Source organism: Callorhinchus milii, unplaced genomic scaffold (genome assembly GCF_018977255.1).
Source record: "Callorhinchus milii isolate IMCB2004 unplaced genomic scaffold, IMCB_Cmil_1.0 Scaffold5, whole genome shotgun sequence".
Lineage (NCBI taxonomy): Eukaryota > Metazoa > Chordata > Chondrichthyes > Chimaeriformes > Callorhinchidae > Callorhinchus > Callorhinchus milii.
Window position 1 is genome coordinate 23,120,335 of NW_024704746.1, and position 26,794 is coordinate 23,147,128.

Below are 26,794 nucleotides of genomic sequence, written 5' to 3' on the forward strand. Positions count from 1 at the left end.
GAAAATTGTCAATAAATCTCCCACCAATTGACCTTGAATTGTGTGAAAGTGTAAATGGAAGGTTTACATGAGACCACTATAATCTCTTGATTTCAACCAGGAATCTAATCTAAAGCAAACTCAGAGAAGCTCTCGGGATAAACTTTGGGGGTGAAATCGCATTTAATCTCCAGTGGCTGAAAGCAATAAAGGAGCTTTAGTGGAAGGAAGCTTCACCTATTCAAACTCACAATATACAGTGATTGCAGACACAAATCAGAAATACCTATATGTATATACATACGGTGATGATATTTGCACATTATTAGGATGCACATCAACACTAAAATCAGATTGGAATCTTGTACATCACCTCCCTCTTTGCAGGAATGATTAATAAATGATAATTCACAGAGCACTGTTAATGGTACTCTACAAGACAGCAACTGCATAGCAGCACACAAGTTCTGAGATGCATTTACTTTGATGTCAAGTCACCTGTAAACACAGGATTGTTTTGGAGTATTGTAGGCTATGGCTAACTTGACATGTCAGTAGTGAGATGGCCAGAATACTACAGCTCTTTCAAGGAATCTAAAATGTTACCCATTGTGAGGGAATTGGATTGTACAGACACTACAGTAGATCTCAGTCAAAAGTCTGAGAAGCAGTTAGAGGTGAATCCGGCAAATGCAAAGCTTCCAACTAGGTCAGGAGGGAGATTTAACCTCAGACACTGAGAGTGGTAGAATGCTGGTTCTTTCCCATCATTCACAACATAGTGAGTTTTCATCTCAGCCTTAATGTCAGAAGGAGTGTAGACAAGCCAAAGGGGTACAGCAGAAAAATCAATCAGTTAATGGTGTCATCTGTTATTATGTCTAATGTGGTGGGCTTTGTTAAGACCAGAGGTTTATTCGGCACATTCGACAGTAAGTAACTGCATACAATTTCAGAAAAGAAGTATCATAATCTGGACAAAAGGAACCATAGACATGTAACAGAAGTGAACAGCTAAAATAAATCTGTCAAGATGAGAACACAGAATGAATCTAAATAGAAAATAATCTGATTTATTTTCAGTTTTATTTAACTTAAAGGATATCTTTCTTTTGTATGTATCAATCAAATGGAGATGAATACATGGAATACATTGACTAAATACATCACCAACATCATCACCTGTCATTTTGATGTGTCCTGACCGACAACTAAGATATTTTCTTTTGAGTTGAAGTGGAAAAATACTGTATTGTCCTCAATTAGCACAACCTGCAGATGGTCCCTTTCAAATTAAGGTAAGAAAAATAAATGTATTCTCAGTGGGAAAGTAAACAACAACAGCAAAATTACATTTGTAAAGCGTCTTTCACGTTGAGAGGACGTCCTAAGGCGCTGTCGTATCAATCCCTATAATCAAAGGGAGTAAACATGATTTAAGTCCTTGATACCACGAAAGGAATTATTCGTGAACAGTTCTTCTTAATGATCATGGAGAAGGCATCAGCGATCCACATTATAAACTGAGGAAATCACAAACTAAATGTGCCTTATGGAGAAATTGCTTCACACTTGAATTGTTAACTTATGCAATAGAGTGCCACCTGGCGCATTGAAGGCAGATTTGGTTTCTGAAGCATTCAGGAAAGAAATATATTCTTGATTGAAAAGGGACCAGTGGGATGTGGAATACATCCAAGTTTGGTTTTGCGCTGTGTGTTTTTATATAAACTGTATTATATAATATTGAGATTAATGGATCATCAGGAGAGACCAGCCAAATTTCATGAAGGTTTCAACAGGTGTAAACCTCAACAATAAAGTTCAAACAATTTACAGTTATCAACTTAACCTCCGAGTGAAATCAGTTGAATTCACTCCCATGTATCTTTTTAACAATATATAATAATAATCCTTGCATCTGATATAGCGCCTTATCATGTCATCGAGATGTCTCAAAGTGCTTCCCAGAATATACTGTAAAGTGTAGTGACTGAACTGCTGAAGCAGTTACTTTTTAGTTTTGTTTACCACTGGCAAATATTCTAGTGGTCATTAACAATTAGGATATTGCCTATTTTTCTGCTAGGAATATTTTACCATTGAGATGATTTTGTGTTATCTTATTGAACTGCCACTTCAGGTCTTAGCAGCAGAATGGGTGCAGACACACAATGAACTTCTGAAGAGCAAGTGAGTTGCTTTGAGATCAGACCCTCAAACACACGGAGCAAGATCTCAGATCTCAGGCCTTGTCGTCAATAGAGCAGAGGTAAGATACTTCTCCAGCAGGAGGCAGCAAGTCACCTGCCTGTCTTCTGAAACTAGAATCAATACATTGCAACTGGTCATATAGATATATTTGTTTGTTTGTTTGTTTGTGTGCGTGTGGGGCGGGGCAAGAAAGGGTAAATAATCAGAGAAGAAATGCCAAATATGACAATGAAATACGATGGGATCACCTATTCACTGAAGATTAATATTTGTTACATAATTATTGGAAGGATATCAAGCGATAATCTCCAGTTCATTACCAGAAATAACAGTCGATCTATTATATATTGTAGGACTGCAAAATAGATGATTCCAATCTAATATTTGTGCACAACAAAAGCCTCCACAAAAAATGTTCCAATTTTATTTCCTAAAGCAAATACAGAAAGAAAACCACTTTGAAGTGAAAAGAAAAGGCAGCTTGGGTCATATCAAATTTTGCATCGTTATGTCAAAATTTGATACTAAGCACATAAGCTTTCCCATCACTAGTGTGCAAAAAGAAATATCTAATCAATCAGTCTCTTTGTGCAGCCTTATACACAGCACATATCAACATGGCCTGAAAGTGCCATCAGACCCTGTGACAGACCATATTACAATAGCCGTGTTCAGACAGAAGCCTTTAATTGGGAGCGACACCAAATCAAGTGTTCATTTTGGTTTAACTGCAGCAGTCCTAGCAGTCTGGATGTACTTAATTTGGCATCACTCTGAATTAATCTTCTACAACAAACACGTACTGCTATAACTCGCAAATGCTTTAGCAACTGAAATTAGGATGCCTGTCGAATCACATGACAGTTACAAAAATATAAACGCATTTAGGCTTTCGAGACTTAGGGAGAGCCATTTCCCTTTCAGGGACAAGAACAATTCTCCACTCCAAATCTGGCTGTTAACTAAAATGATTCCTACTAACATTTTTGAATCTGGACTATTGCCAAGGTCAAACCTTCGTGGCAACTAAGTGATTGATATAGAGCTGATACAAGGATAGAAACATTTGTGCAAAAAGATGTGATGTTTCATAAGAGATTTGATGTGATATCACATAAAATGTATTGTTACGTTCAATGTTAAACACATTTTTGACTTGATAAAAAGGGCAATAAAATTGTTGTCAATGTCTTGTATTATACAGCATGCATTAGGGATTAGGTCCTTACTTGAGCCATTCAGGAGACACTGAAATGAACTGTTTTCACTAAAAATCACTGGATATATGTCATCAAACTGGGAGTCAAAGATGGCAGCAGAAATTAAACATTTAGATTAAAATGGTTGCGTAGGCTTTCCAGGGGACAGAACTGCCAGAAGATGTGGATTTTAGCCTGACTCTGATACTCTCTCCTCCAGAAGGTTGTGGGTTCAAGCCCCAGTTCAGCTCATAGTCTAGAATGATATCCCAATGCCGTGCTGGAACCACACTGCATTGTTGGTCCTTTAGATGATGCATTAAACTGAGATTCCGTCTACCTGTTCAGGTGGATGTTAAAGAGCATGTGATAATGTTCCAAAAAAGTAGGTTGTTTTTCTTAGTTTCCTGATCAACAATCGAACTGATAAAAAATGATCATTCACTTCATGGCTGGCTGTGGGACACTATTGTTTGGCTGCAAGTACACAGTCACTACACTTCACAAAAAAACACTGAGATATATTGACGTAACAAAGCACTGTATCAAACGCAAGGAAAATATTTAATTAAACAGGGTGACAAGAGATTATGAAATCAGTAAAATGTGAATTATTACTATTTAAAGTGCAATCTGCAAATAAAGACTTTTTTTTATTATTCTATGTTAAACTCTTTTTTCTCTTGATATGCCAACCAATATTAATATCAGTTATACATAATAACACAGACACTATTTTCATTAATTTATCCTCCTAATAAAAAGAGCTTACACCATGGGCTGTATTCATTGTGAATAAATATAAAACATTATTAATTTTGGTGATTCCTTTTTTAATATATAAAAAGATTCATTTGGGCTTTTTACTCTGTAATGCTGGTTGAATGGTGCAAAGTATGGGGGAGAGCATAAAGGTGGAAAAAAGTATTTTGGAGTGTCATGCAACAAATACATCCTGTGCAAGGCTACAGTTCCTATACTTACTAACCTTTGACTCCCCAAAGAATACAAGGCTGGATATGGGCAGTCACTGAATTTACCGCTTGTTAAGTGTTCACATCAAACACGGGTGTGAGATAATAAATAAAAGCAAACTTCAAACAGAACTTCACATTGGGTAGAATTCGGTGTCACACTGCAGGCTTCTCAGTGAAGACAAGCTTCTGGTGATCGCATTAAATAAGCTGGCTTCCCTGCTTTCTTGTCAAACCCCAGTGACAGCATGAGAAGTGATGTGCACTGACTAGCTTCAGGTCCTAAGCTCAAGCGTGGCTTGATACTCACTAATACAATTTGTGCTGCTGGTTTGCAATAGTGTATGTTCAGTGTTTCCACCCGTTTTAACCATTTGTGAGGACGGCAGTCAGATTTCTGGACAGTCGCTTTCTTTCCACTTTCCTTTTGGAGTTGAATGAAAACGGAGAGACCCGTCCTCCATGGTTCCTCTTGTTAATCCACTTTATAATATTCTCTAGTATCAAACAATCAAATAAAGATAATGGATAGCGTATCTGCAAGTGACTAGAAGGCAGTAATCTCATTGAGGGGTTCAGGTGACATCATAAACCATAATAACAAAGCATGAGCAATTCATAACCTTCATTTGAACCCCCAGATAAGATTACAGCCTTGAAACATATCCATTACTTTTCATGTGCACTGTGCAGTTCATGGGGCAATTTTCTTTCCTTCAATTTTGCCAGCAATGCATATCGTGGCGGATACTGAGTATTGGGAATTTCCCAGCAGTTAATGTGTTTCGATGCCTGTTTCGAGAGAAAAGCTCAATGAGTGATAACGGAGACAAAAAAGCTGCCATTGGACCAATCGTGTCTGTGCTACTGCTGCCTCAGTTATTTTAAGTCTTTTTTCATTAATTCAATTTTCCAACTCTTTCCCCATAAGCCACAAATGATTAACAGGAAATAAGATGTTGCTGATGTGAATGTTTAACAAACGTCAAATTCCGTGTCTGCCGCATGAAGCCTCATACTGTAACTCCATATCCCAGGACATATCGTGGGATCATATCACTGAAGAATGAGTCCCGTGGCATCTACATCATTTTGCTTTATCTATGTCAATCAGTGCTTCTGCACCTTTGAACCTCCTGTCAGTATTCTGAGTTAGCAAAGACTACAAAAAAAGCAAAGAATAAGCCTGAGTAGGTTGAGGGTGAGTAGCACATGTCAGGTCTCATGTGGCGTTGGTAAACTGCTTTGAACAGTCATGCAACTGCTCATAGAAAGAAAAATGGGGTAAATAAAATGTCTACCAATAAATGGTAAAATGAGGATTCTGTATTTTTAACACTGGGTTTTATCATGAGGCCAGTGAGTTTCTAAACCTTTACAAGTAAGCCTATTGAGAACTTAGGTTATACTGTCACCGTTAAATAGTGTGATTATATGTAGAAGTAACTGCTATTAAAAATCAAATGCTGAAAATTGTATTGCGGGTGGTATTTACTGGAAATTGCAACGTTTTGGGCTGGGGATTGTTGTGAAACGTGGCAGTATAAATCAGGACCACTGTGAAGCACGCTGGATCTTATTCATGCTGAATGACCTGGAGGAGGTGACACCAGGATCAGTTCAATTTGTAGCCTCTACAGTATAAAGAAACAGGTGCATATCAAATTGAGATCCAATGGCCCCTCTCAGGCCAATGGATAATCCAAGTCCTTTCAGGAAGCATTTCCAAATATTATTAAGAAGTCAGTCATTTGACCAACTTATTAATAACGTTAAAACAACTTATTTCAGGGATCTGCTGTGTAAATCCAAAGTAAGGGTGAACAGAGTTCCTGCTCTTGGCTGGCTTATTGCTAGAAAGTGCCAAGAAAAAGTCCTTTTCCACAGAGAAGAAAATATCAGCAGCTAAAATGCCTGAGGCACCTCTCACCCGACTCGTATTTGCAGTCTAAATATAAGTTACAAAAACAGTAATGTAACAATAAAGAAAATCGAGGTTATGTTAGTTCAAATAAAAATAAGCAGAAGGCATTCCATTCTTTATACCTCGGTGGTTTGATTTCTGCTTCAAAGAGCAATTGTAAAGGTTTTGATGATAAAATGTAAGGGCCAAGAGATCATTAATTGGTTGGTGTGACAAGATAATGGTTGGCTAAAAAGATGCAGTAAAATGTATAGTATTTAATAGATGTTAAGTACAGCCAATACTACCCAGCACAAAGAACCAGCAGTGTTAAGTAATCATTTTGCAGCACAGCACACGGAGTGGAGTCATTCCATTTGACTTCACTTTGCTTCATTCTTGCCAGTTAATTTTATAGCAAACTGCAGTTTGATTTTTTTTTGTTGAGTAAATTGTACCCTTTGAGTACGTTTTTTTTCAAAGAAATACAATGGAGTACAACTGTAATCTTAAGGTGTTACATTCGTTCAACGGTGAGTAAATTCTGAGTGGTGGAGCGGGACTGGAAACTGACCTTTTGAAAGGTCGCTGTGGTAGACTTTCACACATGCAGTATGAGGGACTGATACTGGGACTGATGAGGATAGAAGTATGACTAAGAGAAGTTATAATTAAATCCGCAGCCAATCAGCATTGTGGTGCAGAATACCAGAGCTTTGATGTGCTGTGTCATGGAATGGTCAGATGCGAGTTCACCCACAAAAACATTTATACAGCACCACTCCTGTTTCAAATCGCTTAATTATGCAATTGATGGAAACTAATCAAGCAGAATCGCCTACAAATACAGCAAATTGTATGAAGTGCTTTTTATTTATGAATTTAGATTAACGAAAAGCACAGTTGAATATTTTCGTGACATTTCTGAAAGCAAGACGAGAGATACCATGTAAAAGTGGTTTAGGAAGAGCAATCCAGAGTGTAAGAACAAGGTGGCTGAAGGCACAAATGGTAGAACAGCAAGAACAGAGCTCCATTCAGAATAGTGGGCACTGCGGACTGAGATACAGGGGATGCATTAGAGAAGGTGGTGGAGGTATTTGAAAATAAGAAATGTATGAAATCAGTATATTGTGGGACAAGATGCCAGTGAAGCTTGGTAAGGGTGTGTGTGTGTGTGTCGGGGGGGGGGGGAATAAGAATTCAGAGTCAGAATTTTGGTCACAGGTCATCTGTCCATCTCCTCTCAAGGTCAGGGATGGTCCAGAAAACGAGAAAGCAAAAAAATAAAATGTACAAAAGTATATTCATTTACAATAAACTGAGCGTTTAAAAAGTAGTCTGCCCGTATAAATTTCCAGGAATGTTTCAGAAGACTGAAGAGCATATTGTTCCTGATAATGTTCCCTGCAGTTTGGATTAACGTTGGGAATTGTAAATGCCAATATAACAATGTAAAAGGTTGGCCTCTTGTCAACCTCTTGTTTTCTGAAAATGCACAGTCGTGGCAAAACAATAAAATCATCATTCACTTGCTTGCAGCAGAGCAACAAGAAATACACTTAGCCCTGAGGTCCATAAATTGTACCAATTGAAGCCAAGATGAAATGGATATTGTGTATTACCTACAGGAAGGGTAAGGTTGAAAATACTAGACTGACCCTGGCATTGAAAAATAACTGTGTATCAAATATCATTTTACAAAAGTGTACAGAAGCACTTACCTCTACATTGAGAGGGCCTTCTCAAGATTCCCTTCCACAGCGTAGAATTGTAAGCTTTTATAATACCATTACATATCCTCCCCATCTTGCACAAAAATCAGTGACCTAAATACTTCTGCAGCACTTAATTTTAAAATAATTCTTCTTATAATTATGTCTTCAATAAAATTGAGCAAAGTTTTATTTAATTTTTGGAACAATTTCTTGTGCAGCGGAATGTAACGAGAGTTGACATGGAAATGGAACACTCTTACTGAGATTGTACATTTTAGTCATCTCTCTGGCAAGTGTCAGTGCTTCTCAAGTCAGGAAATGGTGTTCCCAGTTGATCAGAAATGACACGGCAATTTATGATATATTTCAGTTAATATCTGGAGATCTGAAATTGGTGTGTAGTGGTCAATATTGGGTTCATGTTCTGACTGTCTACCAAAATCTGTATTGTGGCTGTCCCAAGAAATTTTTGGGAGGATTAAACTGACTTATGTGCTAAACGAATGTAGATGAAATTTATAATAAAATGTATGTCAAAAGGGAGAAATCAAAAATACTTTCATGAATGTAATGAAACTTTAAATTTCTGGTGGTGGAAAATCATGTACAGGTATAATATTCAGTGAATCGCCCCCACCGACCGTCTCTACTTGTTGGCATTTGCCTGACGCCACCTGAACATCATGGATAGGATCAAGAACTCGTCATCTGGAAACCCTATGGATTGAAACCCACGTGCACCTTACACTACCTTATCAACTAACTGGACTACTGTAAAACCGCAGCTGATCCTCAAGTTTTAGATCATATGATCCAAGCAGACCATATATAGACTGCAATTATATATACCTGTGTGTTTTTAAATTAGTCCAAACCGACAGCAGTTACATTCTCGAGCAATAATCCCTCAAATTATCACATGCTTCTTGTTACCAGAAGAAGTAACAGGAAATTCTCTTTGTGGCTTACCTCAACACTTAGCCAAATCTCAACTGTCATCCTAATCAACCAGGTAAACGGTACACTCGGTTTTTTAATCTTTGCTGCTTGCATCTCGAGGCTATGTGCATCTTTCGAGAATGCAACTTGAGGATGGCATTTGCAAGTACTCCGATAGAGAACGGGATTAGATTCTATGTACCGTGTTTGTCTATCCTTCTGTGTGGGGGCAATTGCAATATTCCAAAAATATTAACTGGATTGGACAAACTGACGAATTAATAATTTCCATATTTTCGTTTCACTTTGTGGTGTGGTACATGGCTACAGCAACACATAGTGTGACTAGGCCAACCTTAAATTGTAGGTTTGAAAATAAGTACAAGTGTAACAGCGATACTCCAAAGCTCTGATACAGACAAGTCGAAAACAATTGTGTGAAAGCTTTAAGATAAAACTGCCTATTAGATATTCTGCATAATATTAAATCTTAACGCCATGGTCTTAAGGTTAAAGCCATATGAATTTCAGGCCTTATATCTCCATGAGCGGTTTTGCACAGCAGAGAATTTTTTTTGAAGAAAACGTACAATTTATTCCCACAGGATACAGTAACCCCACTATACATCTAATTGCTCAGATTTCGTAAAATGCACAGCAGCTTTCCACAACAGGAGTTTCAGTGATGATGTAACCATATTGTTACACATCAATATTGAAACCAAATCCATTCTTCAGAAATAGCTAACTAATTAAAAGCTGGTGGGGTTTAAATAATTAATCTCCTTAACTTGTATTGATTTGACACTTTTGTGGTGGGAGATTACTCCTACTAAATTAAACAGCTTCCTATAGTCACTGTACTTGAGGCAAACCCGAGACATATGAGTGAAACAAAATATACTTCAAAACTAGAAATATTGGCACCCTGAAAATTTGATTAATTTTCGAGTTTTAAAATTCAAAGCTTAAGGTGCCCTTGGAGAGCAGGAAAGGAAACAGCACAAAGCAGCAATAAGGAAGCCAGAGGAGGAAGAAAAAAAAGGAATGAGATGTGCAAACCAGGACAGTCGAATACAACTCGTCTGTCTCGATGGTACCTCCCACCAAACTTGCTTTCTTCAACTTTCCTTTTTCGCCTTTTCTCACTCACACACACACACACACACACACACACAAACAGCTCTAGTGCCCAGAGAGGGGTCTTGTTAGGTCAGGGTATCATGAATATGGGGCAAGGGTGATTGGAGTTGAGGTACAGATCAGCCCTGATCTTAAAGAATGACAGAACAAGCTTGAGGGGCTGAATGACCTCCTCCTGTTTCTATGAGAGGCTGCTTTACATGCAGAGGAGTAAGAGGATGAGCAAAGTTGTCTTCCAGAGCTTTACCAGCAGAGAGTAAACATTGGCCATTTTGCTCGCCACCTATGGTTTTTTTAGACGATCCCAGCTTATGTTTCATTTTCCATTCACAAAACACTCTGTGAATTTCCCAATTTGATATTTACTGGAAGAGTTGCAATTAAGATAACAAATCTGGTTTGCAAATATTGTATTTTGGATCCCAATGTGTGAGATTTTGTTTCTCTCCCCCTCCCCCCGACAGAATTGAGGGTTGCGGGGAGATTAGGAACAGAAGAGAGAGAAAATTCTGTCCATTATATCAGTTTTTGCCGCTCAGCCATTCCCTGTACTGTTCAAGGCAAAGGAAAAAGATGTGAGAGGAAGCTAATAATAATAGTAATAATCCTTGCATTGACGTCTCAAAGAGCTTCACAGAATATACTGTAAAGTGGACTGACTGTGTATTTTGCGGGCGAAACTGGCAAAAAAGATTCAGGAGTCCAAATTAAATTGATATCTAAAAGGGGCACAAAATGAGTTTTTTTAAGAGCAGAACAATCTAAAAATGGCAAAAAGGGTTGATTTGCTTTATGAATACATTTCAGACCAAGATATTACAGAACTGTTCCTCTAGATCCATCTTAGAACACATTTGCCCACAGGTTTCCACATCGGATCAATCAGAATCAGTTTTCCTATGTGGACTGTGACTGATAGTGATCACTTTCTGCGCAATTGAATTTTTAACAGAAATTTGTTTGTTTGAACCCAGTTTATAATAAACCACCTCGAGAAGCTGTGTGTAATGGATGGATTTGAATCAGAAACTGCCCGAGGAGTCAGGAATAGGTTTCTAACAGATGGAACCAAGTCACATTCTGCCTGAGGTGTGGTGAAAAAAATTATTCCGATCAGTGCAGACCATTTTTAAAGCTCTTGCACTCAGGGAGTCAGACAAGGCAGTATAAGGAGAGAAGAGGTGCAGTTCTTTCACCGGCAGTTTGTATTTAGGATATAGAGAATCCTAATTAGAAGATCACAGATCCAGAAATCTTTCTCTGCAAAGCGAGGAACCTTTTAAAGTAAGGTTGTACGCATTTAAGCGAATTCTTTACATTACTGAAAAATAGCAAAATACCCCAACTTAAAAATGAAGCTAATTTCTTAATAGAATTAAATAAGTCACAAAAATGTAGGAATGTTACTTATGGTACAGTACTTTCAATTGTACTGAGTCAGAAGGTTGTAAGTTCAAGAACCACATCAGGGCTTTACAGCCTAGGCTGACCCTCCAATGTAGGGCTAGAGGTGCATTGTATTCGCTTGTCCTTTGGATGGCACTACTCGAAAAATGAAGGATGTTTCTCCGGTGTACAAGCCAATAGTGCCCAGATGAAATTGATCATTCACATTATGGCTGTGGGACATTGCTGTATGTAAATGGGCTGCCGCATTCACCTACAAAATGCATAGTCACTCCAACTTAAGAGTACATGTTTGAGACGTCTTCTCGATGAGAAAGGTGCTATACCAAATGCAAGGATTCTTACTATTGTTAGCTGACCTTACAACTGTTCCAAACAAGATGCAATACAATTTTTGTTAAAAAGAAGTTAATACAATAGCTTTTGCTGGGAGTTTATTGCACATATCCACACTGAAAATAAAAATCAGTTTTAGTATTGTTTTAGTGGTGAAGGAGCCTTTTTGTGAAAAGCTTACAGTTCTGACAAATGGACCATTTGGTGTGAAGCTTTATTTTCCTTTTCACTAGAGTGAATTTTTAAATCAACTGTTAAAGCCCTTATTGAACGCCATCTGCTTCACGTGTGCTTTACTCACAGAATGCCACACAGATTGAAGTTTTATTGATTGTACAAGAAAGGCAAACAGCTGTACAAACCTGGCTATAGATTTAGGTGATCCTCAACAATGTACTTGAATTATATTCTACACTTTCACCAAATACACAGCTTAAAGTCAGAATTCAGGTGATCAACCCGGTGATGCCGGTTCCTCAATTATCTAGCTTTTCGGCCTAAGTTTCAATGCAGACATTTAATACCCATACCAATACAACATAAATTTCAACAAAATACGCACCTTGCTTTGTTTATACACATATGGCTTTTGTAATGTTGCAGTGAATAGATGTACCTTCCAAAACAATTCACTGGTCAGTGATCCAGATTGGGGTTGTTTAGATCAACTACCTCGGTATAGACCAGTCATCAAACCCAAGACTTTCCTAGTTTGCATAGCTCAGCAAAACTCAAGATGATAACATTTACCCAATGAGCCATTCATTTATTATTATTGATGAACTGTTGTAGCCATGGGGAGAAATGGGAAAATTTATGTTGTGAGGATTTTCCACATTTAATTGAAACGATTATTTCAAACGTTTAATCATTTGAAACTTGTAAATCGTTGAACTTAAACATCAAAATAAAAAAAACGCTGGCGTATCTCTAGTGATTTCTCCTGAATGGCAAACTTTACGAACAGATTCTACAGGTCTTCCTCACAAGTGAAATAAGGTGCACAAGGTAGTCTATTAATGACCTAAAACTTTTTTTTTGTAGATGGAAGATTGTATCGTATTAGTAATGTCTCAAATGGTACTTCTATAGATTTGTAATCATTTTCCTGAAATCTTAATCAAGACTCATCTTATCCATCTCCTGGAGTTACAAAGCCCTTGTCTGTTTGCCATAGGACCCCCTAACTACTTCTGACCAAACCTAAAAGTTCCTATTCTGGGGGATTCCTTTGTAAAACTCAGTGAAGATTGATGAAGCCTCCTTCCTGTGAGTTATTTTACTTTTGCATTTTGCCAAAAGCAATACAGATAGAAAAAAAAGACACTATTCCATCTACCCTCATTTCATTCCTGTTCTCAAGCAGAAGAGGACATTAGGATCCCGTATACCTAACTCTTTGAAGAACATTGGCAATTTTTTTTGTCACAGAAACACTCGAATTTAAATGTTGAGATTTATATTCCCTTATTCCCATTCAGATGCTGGTTTTCACTTACAATTCCCTACATAAGTGAGTGAGCACCCAATCTCGCCCATGGTGGCATAGAGAGGTACTAAGTGGGGACCAGGTGCTTCAATATCAGAAAGGAGAAGTCGAAAACTCAATTAGTCCAAGCTCTGCTTTTACATACTTTCTCAGATTTGGCTATATCTCATTCAATTACCAGCTAAAAAATGTAATGGAACAAAGATTAAACAAATGCTTGGAAACTTTGCATTAGTGTTAGAAAAACCCTTATGTTCATGTGGGCAACGAACAGCTGATATTCCACTGGATATTGCAAAAGGCTTCACTGTACTATTAAAAGTAGAAGTTGGTGCAGAATTGATGTGGTGCCTCAATTACGTCACCAGCATATTTAGGAAATACTTCAGTAATGACTTTTATCGTATAGATGTACTCACCAATACCACTGTGTAGTCTTCCAATATGTGACAAAGCCAGTCCTTCAACCATGCATGGCAGTCCAGACTTTGGATATGTTTCCATTGCAGTGCCGTATGCCTATGGAAATCATAAAGGAGGCAAGAATCAATATCCAAATAAGAAACTGAAGAGTCAAGCAATCAAAGAGGATTTCTTTTTAACAAATGCACGTAGATTAATAGATTAAATTAGAAATGTATTAAATTAATAGAATTTCTAATTCTGCCCACAAAATATACAGTCAATTCACATTACAGTGTATTCTGTGAAGTGCTTTGAGACGTCTCGAAGACGCAATGAGGTGTTATATCAAATGCAAGAATTATTATTATTTATTATTATTCCAACAGTGACACTGATGGTTGGCGATTGAATTTGGCAGCCCAACTGAAACTATGTTCACAGGACAAAATCAGATAACGTTTCTGCACATTTCCGGAGATGAAGATGCTGACAGACATTCGCTGTCACAATGAAGTCAAGCCTTCAACCCTATCCTCAGGAAATCACTTCACCTTGCTCCACCCTTCAGACATTCAAAATTCTCCTGTAGATCTATCTCTTGGACCGTGCCTTCTATCATTTCTACATTTCTCTTGCTTCCCTTCCTGCTTGATAGACTTCATTGTGTTCTGTACAGTGTTGCAGAATGCAATAAGGAAGCACTACACACAAAGAGCAGATAGGCATTCTCGCATTACTGCAGAGAAAACGTACGCTTTTTTTTAATAAAAAAAGGATATTTTTGTAACTATCACAATAGTTCTGCTTACGGGATTTAAGAGGATTGAGGAGGTTTCACAATCAGGATTTTTCTAAATAAATAAATAAATAACACTTTTTAAAAAAAATTGTGATTTATTTACAAACAAATATATTTATAATTTTGCTGAAGGGATCGCCCAAGATCTTTTAAAGAACCAGTACTTGGTGGAGAGCAAATCAATTCACAGTGCCTTCCTTTATATAACAGGTCAATTTTGGACCACCTCTTCAAAGTCTTCTTGGTTCCAGTGGTCAAATGCAAAATTTTGACACACTACACAGGAAAATCAATCTTTTCAGCATTGAAGGCTGGATATATTAGCAGCTTTTAAACTTATACAATACAATACAGAATTATATTTGTAATAGCACCTTTCACCTTGTGAGGATGTCCTCAGTCACTATATCTTTTTAGTTCAAATAAATAGTTTTTTTAAATAAAGCAAGTCACTTGGATATTAATGGTTTAAGATTGAACCGCATGCACTTCATCCCACCATCACTGTTTTTAAAGTCATGTGCATTTCTTTTTGCAAATACAGTCTGTATATATTATATAATATGCATGTATATGCACTATTTTTCTATTATATAATTATGAATTTATGGGCATGATTTTACACCATTTTCTATGACCATTATAGTATTTACTATTATAGGTTATCAAGAACTGCCATGCCCTTATACCATAGGAGATCAAGCCCAGTAGCGTCAAGTTTCATTTTACCACATGTTACGATGTTACGGGGAGCAGCATACACTGTGTATATTATAGACCTACATATTTTCTTCCAGCTAAACGTAATGTACGGTATAAATTCCACAGCAGTCTTCAACTTGATAAAAGTTCCTGTCTGACAGCCGCTGCAGACGCACAGCGAGGGCACAATCTTTATGTTTCTGACTGAGTCGAGTGCTGATTTTAAAATAAAAGCTGTTACCAGTCACCTGACAACCCCGGGGTTGAAGTTCTGGCAAAGAATCATGGTCATAAGCAGTCAGATATGCATCTTGTCATTTTGCTCAATGGTCAGGGAACATGCTAGCTCCAGGCAACTCCATGAATAAGACTACTTGTACTCCAGTATAAATGTCAGCCCCATGTCCTGCTGCATTCTGAGCAGCAAGAAGCCACAGGGGATCTAGAATTTAACACACGGCAGAAAAATGTAGCAGCGGTTGGCCCTGTGCTTATAATGTACAAGGCTTCAGAGGTAAATGGTGCTTTTTAAATACCATGAAATAAACCGCTGGATTCTCCATTCAAAAGCTTCACATTTATTTGATCTCTGCATCTATCAGATGCTTTGATACCAGCTAATGGGGTGAATGTGGTTGATGAGAGATATTCCTTTTGTGAGAGAGATTTTCTTAGGCACAAATTGATTCCTAATGTATTTAAATCAGTACAGATGGGCTTTGTTTAATGAAGATTGTCTGATAAATTAGATGATTTTGTTTCCGCCAGTGTGTCCCAGTTAAACAGCTTCAACCTTATTAATCACTTCACTTTTTTTACTTGCTGCAATTCTGAGGATTAGTACAACTGGTTTATTACTGCTATGGGACATGTTGTTTCGATATACAATGAAAAGCTGGTGAGATTGCATTGTCGGGACAAGATGAAATGGTTATTCCAAGTAATACCACTATTCCACTTGATCTTGCCAGATATTGTACCAGCCACCAATGTGCGATGAAATAGCTTTTTTTTTTAACATGCATTTTAAAAATACCTTATTAGGTATTGATAGCTAGTATTTTGATCTTTCCTCTCCAAGAAAAAATAAACAGCAATAATTTTACAGAATGACAATGAAGAGCACCAAAAATGCTTCAATCTTGCCCATCTCCATAACAAAATAAAGTATTTGGGACATTTGCAAAATTGAGTATTGGAAATTATTGGGACGTCCTCTTAATATTGCTGCTGTATTAGAATTTCGGAAACTTAAATGGGTAACTTTCTGAACTAGTCTAGGGATTATTGAAAAAAAATGATTTTCTTTAAATTGATTTATTTAAAAATAAAGAAAACCTATGAAAAGTGCCAAATATAAACACAGAAAAAAATAGGCTTTACATACGGGCAAATACCTACAGTGCAATCAGATTCATTTGAATATGTAAATTAGTCTATTAACATACTTATTAATAGCTGTCCTTAACAGTGTAACAATTATGCCTTTCATGCTTCATAAAGGTAGATCTGGATTTCGAGTTATGAGGGAAAGTCTTTCAAATTAAACTCGTTTACATCAGAATTAATTAGACTAAGTAATACATTATCTCTCATAATAACACAAACCCTCTGAGTATCACGAAAGTTAAGAAATAATGGTTTGAAAGATATTAACAATTATTTCAATAACTTCTTCCAAGGGATTTATGAAATGAAATGAAGACCTCAAAATGACAAGGTCTCCACAGCATTGCAAAGCCATTTTAGTGACGATGGGTTGTTTTTTTGTAACAAAATCCACATAAAAGGAGAGACCTGGAAGGCCAATGTATAAGAGAAGCCAAATCTCTCGCAAACAGCACATTTCAGAATTGAGATGGTAATGGATTTTATAATGGGTTAAACCCACTCCCATCCTCTGGAAAGATGAACAAAAATCAGTCTTCAGGTATGTGGCCAGAATTCAGAGTGCCCGTCAATGTTGTCTGAAACCACTTTGATTGTGTTGCTTATTTTAAGAGCAATGCTAATTAATACTCGTCATAGAGCTGGCGATATCTCTCCTCTCACACATCTGTCTTAAGATGCAGGGAGCTGAACCGTGCCAAAAGACAAATAGGTATTAATTATATGAATACACTTCTGAATAGCTGTGAACTAAATTAAGAATTATAAAATAAAATTACTTTGAGGTCAGTTGTGATGTTATCTGCTTGTGCCGTTAAAAGCCTCGTAATCTCAAACTACTCAACAGTTTGTGATAATTCCTGAATAACAACTATAATCAGAGTTGTGGAAAGCCTCAGTGCAAGTGATTGTGGTGCTCAAGAATTCCCCCTCCCTTTTGATTATGTTTTTTCTTTATTTTGTTGCTTCTCCCTATTTTCTTTCAACGTGTTTTGTCCACAAAATATAGTCGATTCACTTTACAGTATATTCTGTGAAGCGCTTTGAGATGTCTCGAACAATGGCACTGTATCAAATGCAAGAATTATTATTATTATTGTAACACTTCTGGTTTGGAAACATTTCTTTCCCTTTGGTTCCCATTTCTCTTCATCTCTGCAGTTTGCCCCTTTTGATTTACCATCCTTTTGAGCTCCAAGTCCTGCCCTTTTCCATCTCTTAGTTCTTCCCCCATCTCCCAACTCTTCTAATCATACATTTAAAGTTTTCAGGCATTTAAATGAATTACCCATTAACGGGAGGAAGACCTAAGGTGCAAAGTGGTTCTGGGTTAGACAGACCTTATTTTACTTGCTAACTATTCTTTTGCCGTCTCAATACTAATTCTGTACGTAGCCTGAACCTTCAGCAAGTGATCAAATAAGATTTACAGGACAAGAGGATTTCACTTCCAAAAAGCAGATGTCATCAGCAAATTTTAGGTCTGAACAATCTAAGAGTCAACTGAATAAACATGTACCATAGTGACTGCAAGAAATAAATCTATATTTTAATAGGGATTTTTTTCTGAGGGGTGTGTATTGGAGGAGAATAATTTTATACAAGTTTGTTTGTCATGGATGGCTGTAAACTGAATACAGTTTGTCTACAGCACAAGACTAAGTACTCCCATTGACAACCTTTGACCCACACGGGATAAGAGGCTGTATGTGACACACTGCAAATTCGCTGCTTATTCAGCACTTGTGCTCTCTACGAGCAAGGAATACAATTTTATTAATGGCACAGTAAAGAAAAATGGCACTACACTCGAAATCTAAATATAGGTTAATACTGGCCTGGAGGCATTTTGTTAGATATCTAAGTATTTTAATGAGCAGGTGAGAGGGATTTCAAATTATTACTTGATATTATTCTGCACTTGTGAAATGCAGCTTATGTTATACACAACTGAAACATACTCTAAACCTCTCTCTACACAGAGACCTGTGCCCAGGAATTGCTAAAACTTAGTGTTACGTTTCTTTCCCTTTTTGTATTCTAAATACAAAATGAAAAAAAGGACAATTGGGCTAAACGGATGCTTCAATCCTTCTCTTTCACTGAGCAAAGAGAGAGTCTCAGACAGAGCAGCCCCCACCCACCCAACCCATGAACTGAGCTGAGCAGCCGTGCCTAAGAAATGTATGAAAATAAGATAAATGGCATCACATTTTTCACCTTGCACAATATACAGCTGTACCGTGTCAAATATGCGCTGTCACCCACCATGACATAAAGGCTGTCAGCTTGGCTTAAACACCTAAATTACTGCCTCTTGACTGCAGCCGGCTCTCTCTGTGCAGTGGGCAGTAAGTGGCGGCAGGCGAGGCTGATGAAAAGTCACAGACTGGGATTGTTGCTGACATTCTATAATCATTAGCAACCAACATTCAGCTATAGGACATGACAATAAAATCAGAATCGATTTCTGCTTCTCATATGCAGAGTCATCTTCAGTGCAATATAATCTTATTGGCCCCACTATAGCGGGAGAGGATTTTTTAAAAAAATATATAAGACGACAAGCTCTGGGAAGGAGAAAATAATCTATAACTGTGACTCCACAAACAAAATGCACCCTTAAGAATTAATTTCTATTAATTAGACTTTGATAATAATTGGAGATAGGATTTACCTACAGTTATTTGAAACAAACTATTTTGTCCTAATGCTGTTGGTCTACAAATACACAGTTAGAATCCTGTGAAGTGTTTTGAGATGACTTGATGAAGTGATAAGACTCCATGTCAAATGCAAAGATAATTATTTATTATCATAAATAAATGTCTTAAAATTATAAATTTTCCACTTCGCCCTCCTATTTCTCTGTCCCCACCGGTTCTCATCCCACCCCATTAAAAATGGCCTTCATCACGCCCAACGTCAAAAAACCTTCCCTTGACCCATCTTTGTTCTCAAACTACTCTCCCATCTTCAACCTTCCTTTTCTTTCCAAGGTCCTGGAATGAGTCATTGCTTCCAGTCTCTCTCTGGTACGGAGGGCTATTCCGAAAGGTCATTCTGCATCAAGAGACAGGGTGGCTTCTATGTGAAAGCCCCTTCCACGTATTAACCAGGGTGTCCAGCAAGCCTATGAAGCTACATTCTACACGGACCTCCGAAAAGTGAGCAATGACTCCTTTATGGAGCTTTAGATGGGACGTCCTCCTGACGTGAAAACGCTATATGAATGTAATTTGTTGTTGTCGATAAATTGTGGGGAATCTGATAGATAAGGAGCTTGCATGAAAGTACAAAATGATGATTTGCCTAAGAGAAGAAATAAATCTTCATTTGTAGAACAACAAGGTGTAAATATTAGAAAAATATTAGAAAAAACACCCATTTTCTTCCCAATCCTTAGACTATTGTGTGAGGCCGCAAACACACCCTTGCCAAAGGTTTACTCAATCTCCCCATCCCCAAGGATTTGCCACAAAGACACTAGCATAAGTTGCCCAGTTCTGAAGGTCAAATACATACATATGCATATGCAAACATTTTAATCCATTGATTTTTGTTTAATTATTTCCCTGGTTTTGGAGGAAGTGCCAGAATTATTGATCTGGTTGATATGAGGCCACTTACATGTTACTGGGAGAGGGTTGTGGCCTAATGCTAAAGGTTCTCAAATGAATGTGGACAAGGTGCAGACACGTACAAAATGCCTCTGACAATCAAACACCTTCAGCACAATCATCGGGGCCCAACTTTACGAAAGCCATGTCAATACAGCTCTTGAAAGCGAGGTTATTGACTGGTTTTAACCCAGCATTAACTCTTTCCCACTCCAAATCACAAAACTCCCCACGGCAAGTGGACATTGATCCTAATATTCATGCAGTTTGTCACCTACTAAATGCCTTGTTCCAACCAAGATGCCAGAGACTATCTGGAACAATAGGCCTTGTAATCACGTTCACTACTGAGTTATAGCCAAGGTCAAGGCAGGGCAAGTCAGGCATTGTCAGTCAACACCACAATGAGGGAAGTACAATACCACATAAAACATTACCATGTGGTGTTCCCTACGACAGTCTGGTTCAATCCTGGCTCCAATGCAACCCCATATCTTGGAATTCACCATTCAAATGCTTGAAATACTAGGCTTACTGTTACTTTTTTATTTTTTCATTCTGCATGTAAAATCAAGCTTTGTGGCTGCTTATTAAACTGGAGATTGTGGACGTTTTTATTTCTTCATATTGGCAGTGATGTGCAGTTTTACTGAGCTCTCTATAGATTCTGTCATGTCATTTGAAATTCAAATTGTACATATCAGAGTAGTGGTATTGTGATTGGCTGTTCACCATCTATTCAACACTGTTAGAAGATACCCTCACACATCACAATAAAGCATAAAACCCAGCAAATTCAAATAAACATCTTTACGCCGCCACACACTTGTGTAACTAGCCTTCGTTTCGAACGCCGCACAATAAAAGGAAATCTCTGTAAAATGTCTACAAGCAGTATTTAACATCAGTTTCTTTTATCATTTATCATTTTCAAATACTCCACCTAAGAACAAAACCCCTTCCTAACAAAGCACACCTTGTGGTATATTCATTGACTCATGAACTTGCTTCGTAAGAACAATGTTCATTTCTTAGAGAGGGGTGGGGGCTGTACATTTTGGAGGGCAATGCAATGGCAGGGGAGGGTGTAGGGGGAATGGTTTATAAATGACTCTTATGAAAGAAGTATACATTGAACAAATGGATTTTAATAAGTATGAATAAGCCTACTCAAAAAGTTGTAAAACACGGTGTGGCTGCCCGCAGGGGACAACCAGTTTCAAGAAACTGCTTGACTAATAGAAACTGGATTAATGTACGTCTTTACAGCCAATGAAACAAAGCAGCATGAGTATCAAAATGGGGATATGTATTATTCAGTTTCTATAAAAAAGTCAAACAATTTCTGCTAACTGCATATTTGTCTCCTCTAGGCACTTATACTATGTTTAAGATGATTCAGTGAAAATGCTGGTTCACTCATCCTTTTCAGATGTAATTCAAAGTTTATTTAAAAAAAATAAATTAATGGTAAAAGTAAACTTCTTGAAAAAGGTGCAATTGACATAGAGGAAACTTTTCCCACGTGCTGGAAAGACTATAATTTGTTTATGTTTAGATCAAACAACCACAAGTGATGTATGTGTATAAAAAACACTGCAGTGCATTTGTTCACTGGTTTCTATTCACTGCCCCCCCGACAGCACAAAGAGACCAGAAAACTTACCTTTCAGGGTACAAATCCATTCTGTGGCTCCTCAAATCTTTTTCAATGTGGAAAGCCCAGTATTATAAACATCACACACTGAGAGAGATGTTGGACAACTAAGCGATTTTAAAAATCAATTAAAAAAAAGAAACTATTTGGGGGAGATTATCAATAAGATGTGCAATTATTTACTCCTGGTTAAGAATCAAATGTTTCTTCAAGCTAGTTACATTAATGATCTTAGTTATAGGGTTTTTCTAAAATGCCTAATGCTTGTCCATTTGAAGGAGGTGTCAGTGGGAACGACTTAGAATAAGGGAATTTTCTTACATTGCATCGACTCCATAACATCTTTGTCAATGGAATCAGAATCTTTATGGGTGTTTAGAGACCCAATGTAGGCACTTTTTCAGCTCCGCGCCACCTATCTTGCCTTGTCACCCATGGCTCATTGACTCTTTCAAAATTAATGAACACAAAGGTCCATGGAGGAGCTCTGTAGCTGGGTTTATTAACACAATGACTGGCTAGAGAAAAAAGTTAATGTGCCGGCACTCATGTAAGTAGTTACAATTCTTAAACTTATTCCCCCTCCCCTTCTACTCACACAAATTGCAATCCATCTTTTAAATACAATACTATCAAATCAAATTATTGACCCCAAAGAGGTGAAAGACTGAGTGGACCCGATGGGATTTCAGTCCAAAACATTCTTGCCCCAGAACTCAATTAACTGAGATAGTCAAAATGTTAAGAATAACGAAGGATCGTGCGAGTTGCACATGACATCTGTGAACAAAAACCCTGAAAGGGAAACAATCCTTGTTCTTTCCCCAACCTCCAGCTCGGGTCTAAATCCTTGACTGTGCAGCGCCTTGGGACATCCTCCCGACGTGAAAGGTGCTATACAAATGTAATTTTGTATCCTATTGTTTTTGGAAGATGAGAAACCTGTCCTTGAAACAAAAATAAAAGGGGAAAAACACATACATTTGTAGCACGAGACAATATTGGGGAGCGAGGATGCAATTATATTGCTGATTGTATCATTGTGCTCTCTTGTTTACTAACTTGGTTCTTGATAGATTTTCTGAATGAGTACTCATTTTTTTTAAAGAAAAAGATGAAACCGCACACTAATCATAACTAACAGGCGTTTTAAAACGTAAAATAATTCTGATGAGGAGTTTTGTTCATTATGTGGTAGTAAACAATGTCAGAAAGAGCTTCTCTGAATCTCAGCAACTTGCTCTGGCAGACAGTTTTCAATACAGCAGTGGATAAGCTGTGTTTATTCAAGCATTGAAAAAAATATCTAACTCCAGTAGAAACCGATTGCAGTAACTAGTCAAGAATAACATCGTCCACTTTGCTGTCAAATCACAAAAGTCATCCTGTAATAGATTCTTATTTAGGAACTCAATTTGATTCAAAAGAGATCCTCTTTATCCCAATACATCAAATATTAAACACTTGTATTAGGGAGAATGTCATCAGGGTTTGCAGCTTATATCTCACATAGGCTTCTACCAACAATAATCATCTGAATGTTATCTAAACAAGCCTTCATATACTTTTTCCTCTTATCATTTTTTTAAAACTTGAAACTGGTATTACTTTTATTCTGCGTCTTTTTCAATTTTATAAGGAAGGCTTAGCAAGGAGAAGGGGAGAAAAGAAAATGTGCACGGTAGCTCACATTGACTGATGCCATTCAGCAAGAGCAGCCTAGCTTGTCAAAGCGGACATTCAAAATGAATTGGCATATCTATTCAGCCACTGGTGGATTTCATGCGATACAGTTTCATATTCTGTGATAAAGCCTGATAAGCAATTGCTACCCTGACACTTCTGCCTTGTATTATTGTTAATATTCCATATCTGCAGCAAGCTCCCAATAAAAGCATTTAATTTTAAATGCGACTTCCAATGGGTGCTCTTCATCTCTCTTTTCATTTTCATCCAGGCTCTCGTGCCATGGTTTTGGATTCTGCCCCATTAGTTTAGTGACCAGTCATCTGAAACATCTCTGGAAATGGTGTCCCCTTGTGAATCTGGGAGCTTTTCCATTAGTGCCTTTAATATTCTGACACATAACATCACACTAGTCAGCTACTATTACATTCATACACTGAGCACACTCTGAAATTACATTGCAGCTTGTAAGATGGAAACATATAATCAGCTATCTCCATGCACTGTGAGCTCAATCAGAAATACAAGTAAAGCAGTCTTATGGATTAGGTTTTTTAACTTGGAAAAAAAAACTGTTTCAGCATCACAGCAAATTCTAGGTTACAGTGAGGGTCAATTCTGTTAACCAGCCACCAACAACACTCAAATGTTTAAGTGTTAAGTTAACTATTTTACAATTTTAATCACTAAGTAGGACCTTTACCTGAATAAAATTTGAAGTAAGCTGAATGAACACCTAAGCAGGCCGAAAAGAGGTCATGTCTAAAGCAGCTGGCAACTGACCAAAACTAGTTACAGTCAGCGAATCACTGCTATATGGAAAACCGGTCTACCAGAAACCGGAACAGTCGTAGATTGAGTGACCAAATTATTATTATTTTAGTGCTATTCTGACACAGAACAGGCCTGGACGTCAAAATAGGCAATTAAATAAAACATTCCCAAGTTGCTAAATCCTTTTACTATTTCTATAGTCAATCTGGCCAAATCAACATTAACCCCTTATTTAGTCAAATCGGATCAATGTGTAATCTTGCAGTAAATATTATCAGTTCTAGTTTACCCGATTTATAATTTAGTAATGACTCCTGCAGGAGGCACTGATTTGACTCGTATTTCATACAAACGATACAACACAGTAGTTACATTCAAATTATCTTCACAATATACTTTCTACTTCTGTGTTTACAGTATTTGTATGAAATACAATACAGAAGAAAATGAAATAACACTAAAGAAAGCAGGAGAAGCAGAAATAGAGACCCACTCTTCATTCAAAATGGAAATGCAAGTCTTTGTTTATAGTTGTCTAAGGGTACCAAAGGATTGGTGTTACTTGTGTGATTATACTAAACTGTATTAGAATAGCAGAGTGATAACCAGATGGAAAACAAAAATGGAGCTTCCCCGATGGCCCCAGTGAGTTATGACTTATTGAGTAAATTTACAATTGAGTTCCAGGTTGAATTCCACAGCTGGTCTGGGTTAGATATTCGTGCAAGGTGCTGGCTGGAGTGCTGGGAGAGCCCCGGCAAGTACGCACAACAATCCACTTAATGGTTCACATTCTCAAAGCTGAAGAGAGAAATTTTAGGCATTTCAAGATGGAAGTAACAGGAGAGATTCATCTCTGGGTCTGTTCTCATGAACCTGCCGGTAACTGAGCAAGTAGCAACAGAGACAGCGGTCTAGAAGCAGCTCAGTCACCTCCTCAACCAGCCCAGGATAGTTCATGGTGTGAAATATTCACAAATGGAATGGGTAGGAAACATTAAAATCTTTAAAAAAAACATACAACTTCAAAAATTAAACCTTTTTGGTGTAAATTGTCAACGATCAGAGCAAGCTTTTCAAAAGCACAGTAAAAGAAATTTTAGACCGTGTAAATGCTTAGCAAAAGCTAGAGGGTTGTGCAGAACATAAAGAGGTTTGCTTTTCTTGCAATTTCCTCTAAAGATGCTCATTTTTAGTTAACTATACTCCCCGGAGGTGCTTTTGTTTGAATGAAATGTGGCCTCGGGCTACAATAAGTGTTTTTCAATTAGGGCTGTCACAATATAATGATATGATGATATATCATGTGATATTAAACCCATGATAATCATATCACTCACTTTTTCCATATCGCAGTAATCATACAATAACATTATCATAATAGATAAACACCAAGGAAGATTTGGAGCATTGCTGTAAGAAACAATTTTTTTCTCCAATAAACAAAGTTAACATCATGTTCCGTCTTTTCAATATTAAAGGATATTAAACAATGATTACAGTATTGTTGAAAGACAGGAATTTGAATTGTTACAAATATACGAGTGAAATTGGAACGAAGCATTTGTTCGTATGCACAACACGGCAATCTATGGTTCATTCAAAACTCCATCAGCCAAGTGAGGCAGACAGTGGCAGATCGCCAGCAGGATGATCGTGATTACAATATAATCAGCAATAATTGGGTCATTTCTAACAACCAAAACAGAAATACCAATGTAATAATATCTAAACACATGGATTTGCTTCACTGAGACCAAAACGCTGCACTTTCTGGATATTGATATTGAAGACCCACTTCAGAACGCTACAAAGTTGACCCCAAATCAAAAGACATTGTGGAGCACAAAACATCTAATACTATCTGCCAGTAACATCAAAGCACAGGATACTTCTGCTATATAAAGCCAACAGTTTACCTGAACTTGTGTACTTCCCAAAGCAGTTTTAAAAGGTAACTCTTAGTTTTGATCCAAATTGCATCCTTAAACTACTTATTCTGACAACATCAACCAAGTAGTCCAAATGGGAAAAATATGCACCCTGGATATCTTGATCTCAGGAAGTTGGTTATCTACAAGAAGGTTAAGTTGTTCAAAGGTTTCATTTTTCTCTGAAGTTGTTTGATATATCTGAACTGTGCTCCTTTCGAAGTATAGAGAGCTTTTGCCTGTACAATGCCTTAAAGGGCAACCATCTTGTTCCTGGGAGAGAGTGCATATCCCATTCCAATAAACATCTCTGGAATTTCCACGTATAGGCGGGATGCATGGAACTCTCAGTTTGGTTTGGATACCTGTGATGGGTTTCTGCCAGAGTATCCAAACCTATACATGGAAGGTGGGATTCACGGAACTCTCAGGTACTCAGCTGATTAAACGAGAATCATTGCTGCATCAGATGTCAAAGATTTCTTTACTATATTATTTACAAGACAAGATCCTGTGTCTCATTTCTTTCC

At 37.5% G+C, this 26,794-nt stretch overlaps 1 protein-coding gene across 1 annotated transcript in view; it reads right to left on the reverse strand.

Moving 5' to 3' along the window:
- Window positions 1-26,794, reverse strand: part of eri3 (ERI1 exoribonuclease family member 3) — a gene marked incomplete in the record, with an annotated part of 132,134 nt that overhangs the window by 64,531 nt on the left and 40,809 nt on the right. The window contains 1 exon segment of the mRNA NM_001292814.1: window positions 13,721-13,820. Coding sequence (NP_001279743.1) covers window positions 13,721-13,820 — 100 coding nt within the window.